Genomic DNA, 4695 nt, shown 5'->3' on the forward strand with positions numbered 1-4695 from the left:
AGGGTTTCTCTGTGTAGCCCTGGTTGTCCTGGAACTCACTCTGTAGACCAGGCTGGTCTTGAACTCAGAAATCCACCCGCCTCTGCCTCCCAAGTGCTGAGATTAAAGGTGTGCGCCACCACCGCCAGGCTTGAATACTTTTCTAAATATGCTGCGAAGTCATTCTCCTTTGCAGGTGGGACAGAGGGAGCTCTGAAGAACAATTCCAAGTTCATCAAGACCTGAATCCTGGAAATAGGAACAAATTTGATGAGTTATGATTTAGGAGTGTATCCTGAGGGAGTCAAACACAATGTCTTTATCCTGTGAACGGAAAGTACTGCCTGTCCTGGAAAATTTATGATGTAATTTAGATAAATAGCCCAAGGACAGGTCACCCTCTCCTCTCAAGTGAGAAAAGAGCCAGTACCTTCCTCAGAAAGCTACTGAAGAAAAGGGTTGCAGAATGCTTGCTCTGTTTGTGCTGGTAATGATGTGTCTGTTTTGCCAGTATTGGAGTAAGTCTTGGTGATAAAGATAAAGTTGATGGTTTCTTTAAGAAGGGGCCAGATGCTGTCAAAGAAGGGGTTTCCAAACTGGCTGCTGGGGCTGTTGAAGTCTATGAGATTGTAACAAAGGAAACTGTTTTTCCTTCTCTTCACAGGTGTCCTTACTGAGCTTGAAGAAGGTATGACCATAGCTGGCATAAAGTCTCTGGTAAAGAGTTCATTTGTGACACATTCAGGAGTAAACCTCCCTTCCATTTATTACAGAATCCTGAGAGTCCAGTGTTCTCCTGGCTTATTTACTCTATGGCTATTAGTAAGGAGTTGTAATTACCTTTGTTTTCTTCTACTTATTACAAATACCCACAACAAGATATTCAGTTTAGACAAGGTGTTTATTATGTGAATTCTAGGGTAAATTCTACCGGAACCCTGACTTCCTCAAATGGTATACATTTGGTTTGTGTCTAGAAGCAACTCTTTCACAATCCCAGAACTTGGGAGACAAAGGGGGGGTGGATCTCTTTAAGTTCCAGGCCAGCCAGGGCTACAGAGAGAGCTCTTATCTAAAAAAAGAAAACAAGACAAAAACAGGAACAAAACCCAAATTTCTCTCTCAAGATCATTATAGGAGCTCTATTCTGGGAAGGTGACAACCCATGGATCAATAATAACTCCCTGAAGAGAAGGTTCTAATTGCAGAAGTCTTCTCCAGACCACATTCACTATGTACTTCTTTTCAAATCTAGCAGATCGTGGAACAATGTGTTATAAATGTAAGAAATATCATCTTGGGTTATGCTATGAAGTCATGACATCCTGCACACTGAAGCACAGACAGTCCTGTGCTGCTGAGAACTTTTACATACTCACAAACAAAGGTAATGTGGGTAATGGAATGATGGGCAGCTAACCACACCTTCCCTTCTACATAGCAGGTCCTTTCATGCTTAGGATGAGTGGGAGAGGGGAGTTGATGCAGATGAGTGGTCTTGTAAAGGCTGGAAAGATAGACCTTTCTTTAAGATAACACTGAGTGATAGAGGGGCTAATGTCTCTCATCAGTTATGGAGTGAAATTCCTTCTCTGACTTAGCAATGAGTACAGGAAACCGTGGAAACTTGAAGATAGGTTATTACCAGAAACTTGGACATGGGAAATAAAGTTGTTTTCCTTTCACTTCCTCAGGGCAGAGCATGTATCATTATTCAAGACTGTCATGTATGACCAACTGTGAGGACATCAACTTCCTGAGCTTTGAAAGCAGGACAGAGCTAATTTGTTGTAAGCACAGTAGCTATTGCAACCTCCCAATGGGACTCTAATTCTGAATTTATTATGGACTTGGTATTATTTTTCAACTTGTCATCAACTCACTTTCCCCAAAGTTTGTGTTTACTCTCCCCTCCTAACTAATGATAAATGGGAAAATCATTTTTCAGTGAAACGAGAAGCAGTCGTATGAGATGCTGGGCTGGGATCTCAGTCTCATTGCTAAGCAAATCTTTGCAAATTCTTTTTGTCATATCTAGCAGGGCATTTTTATCTGTGGACAATCCTGCCCATCAGGAGTAGGCCCAGCACTGATCATCTCATATACAAACCCACAAGTTTTGGGCTCAAAATGACATTCCAACTTTGTACAGAGAAATCTGTAAATATACTCTGTGTTGGTCTGCAACAAGTCTTCTGAGTTGGGATTGTCTTTGGACGAGCTCTGAGACTTGCTGGCACAGTACTTATGTTTCTGGAGGTAAGGTAGAGTTAATCCCAGCTTTCCAATTGGCTAATGATCTGAGACTTTTTTTTTTTTTTTTTGGCAAATCTCATGGAAGAAATATGAGAAGTGAGAACAATCTGGACCAGCAGAGATATTAAACAACAAAACTAGAAATTTATGGAAATTGTCATTGATACAGAGTCAATTTTATGTGTCTGTATTTGCTTTGCATTAAGGCTATGGGTGGATTAGGGGTTCAAACCTTGTTCAAACGTGATTATTCTGATGGGGGTGAAGAAAAAAATAAAACTGGGTTTCCATAGTAGTTAAAGGTAACAGAATATGTAAAGATAGCATGAGGTATCATGTAATAGTTTCCTTTCTGTTGCTGTGATAAAACACTTTGACCAATACCACCTGAGGGTAGAAAAGGGTTTATATAGTTTATACTTCTAGATAACAGTCCAAAGGTAGGAACCTGGAAGCAGGACTCATAGAGGGACAATGCTTGTCACAGGCTTATGCTTAGCTTGTTTTTTCATACAGTCTTGGAACAACTGCCTTGAAATGGTACTACAGTAGTGGTCTGGATCCTCTTATGTCAATAAAAATAATCAAGATTGTTCCCTACAAACATGTCCAGAAGGCAATTTGATCTAGACAACTTCTTTTATTTATTTATTTATTTGGTTTTATTAATTTATTTTATATCCTGACTACAGTCCTTGACCTTCCAGCTCCCCCTTTCTTCTTTCCCCCATTCACTCCTTCTCCTGTCTCTATTTATCTTCAGAAAATACATATCGACCTGCCCTGGCTTATGAAGTTCTAGTAAGACTTTGTACATCCCCTCTTATTGAGGTTAAGACAAGACAGGCAGTAGGAGAAAAGGGTAACAAAGGCAGGTGACAGAATCAGAGATAATTCTAGGCAACTTCTTTTTTATTTAATTTTATTAGATATTTTCTTTATTTACATTTCAAATGATATCTCCTTTCCAGGTTTCCCCTCTGGAAAACAAAACAAAACAAAACACTGTTCCCTCCCCTCTCCCCCTGATCACCAACCTACCCTCTCCCTCTTCCTGGCTCTGGTATTCCCCTACACTGGAGCATAGAACCTTCACAGGAACAAGGGCCTCTCCTCCCATTGATGACCGACTAGGCCATCCTCTGCTACATATGCAGCTAGATCTAGGCAGCTTCTTCTTTTTTTTTCCTTTTTATTAGATATTTTCTTTACTTACATGTCATATGATTTCTCCTTTCCTAGTTTCCCCTCCAACAAACAAACAAACAAACAAAAACAACAAGAACAAACCCCTGTTGCCTCCCCCCCTCCATGCTTGCCACCCCACCCTCTCCCACTTATTGGCCCTGGCATTCCCCTACACTGGGGCACAGAACTTTCACAGGGCCGAGGTCCTCTCCTCCCATTGATGATCGACTTTGCAATCCTCTACTATACACATGCTGCCAGAACAATCAGTCCCACAATGTATAGTCCTTGGTTGGTGGTTGAGTCCCTGGGAACTTTGAGGGTACTAGTTAGTTCATATTGTTGTCCGTCCTAAGGGGCTGCAAACCCTTCAGCTCATTTGGTCCTTTCTCTAAATCCTTCATTGGGGACCCTGTACTCAGTTCAATGGATGGCTGTGAGCCTCTACATCTGTGTTAATCAAGTACTGTCAGATCTAGGCAACTTCTTAATTGAGGTCATATCCTTGCAGGTTGTGTCAAGTTGACAAGGTTAACATGATGACATGACATGGTGTTTGGGTAGTACTGTGTGCCACAGTAGTTAATGTTATGAGTAGCAGAAAGTATGACAGAGTAGAAAGGTAACATTAATAAGAGGGGAAACATACAGATACTACATGATCAAGTACCAAGGTATAAACAAAACCAAAACATCACAGACACTGGAGCATCACATATTGGGGCAAGATAGACAGAGGGTAACTAAGTTTCAATGGTTTGGAAGCCTATTGCTATTCCTGATCCTGGATTCCTATGAGCCTTCTCAACTATATTAAGCCACATAAGATTCTCCAATGAACAAATTATTTCTCTATTTGATGAGTTAAATGAACTTCCATCTTTGTTTTGTGTCTGAGAATGTAATTTTTACTTCTTTTTGAGGAATTTCCAATTTGGACTCTTAGAACCAGGATGGAAAACAAAACAAAACAAAACAAAACAAAGAACAACCACAATAACAGAACAAAAACCAAAAAATCCCAAACCTAAAACTCCCAAACCAAACCAAACCAAACCAAACCAAACCAAACCAAACCAAACCAAATCAAACCAAATCAAACTAAAAAAAGCATGGAGATGGCTTTTCAAAATAGTCAAACAGGTTGGAAAAGCAAATATAGCATGGTGTTTGAGTTTGTATCATAGACTTTTAGCCTATCTAGACTCTTTTACCCTTCAACTGCATGAGGATGGTAGAGGTCAGTGTAGTAAAAAATATTTAGCATTGAAT

At 40.2% G+C, this 4695-nt stretch overlaps 1 protein-coding gene across 9 annotated transcripts in view; it reads left to right on the top strand.

Moving 5' to 3' along the window:
* The window catches only part of Pate2 (prostate and testis expressed 2), an 88410-nt gene extending 86593 nt beyond the window's left edge, over positions 1-1817 (top strand). For 8 of the 9 annotated variants that reach the window (XM_031346383.1, XM_031346385.1, XM_031346388.1 and 5 more), the window contains 3 exons: positions 644-667; positions 1235-1366; positions 1674-1817. In XM_031346383.1, coding sequence (XP_031202243.1) covers positions 644-667; positions 1235-1366; positions 1674-1810 — 293 coding nt within the window. In that variant the 3' untranslated portion in view covers positions 1811-1817. The remainder of the gene's footprint in view (positions 1-643; positions 668-1234; positions 1367-1673) is intronic. The other variant, XM_031346392.1, reaches the window with a different exon arrangement.
* The last annotated feature ends 2878 nt before the right edge of the window (positions 1818-4695 follow it).

This window comes from Mastomys coucha, unplaced genomic scaffold (genome assembly GCF_008632895.1).
Source record: "Mastomys coucha isolate ucsf_1 unplaced genomic scaffold, UCSF_Mcou_1 pScaffold23, whole genome shotgun sequence".
NCBI classification, from domain to species: Eukaryota; Metazoa; Chordata; class Mammalia; order Rodentia; family Muridae; genus Mastomys; species Mastomys coucha.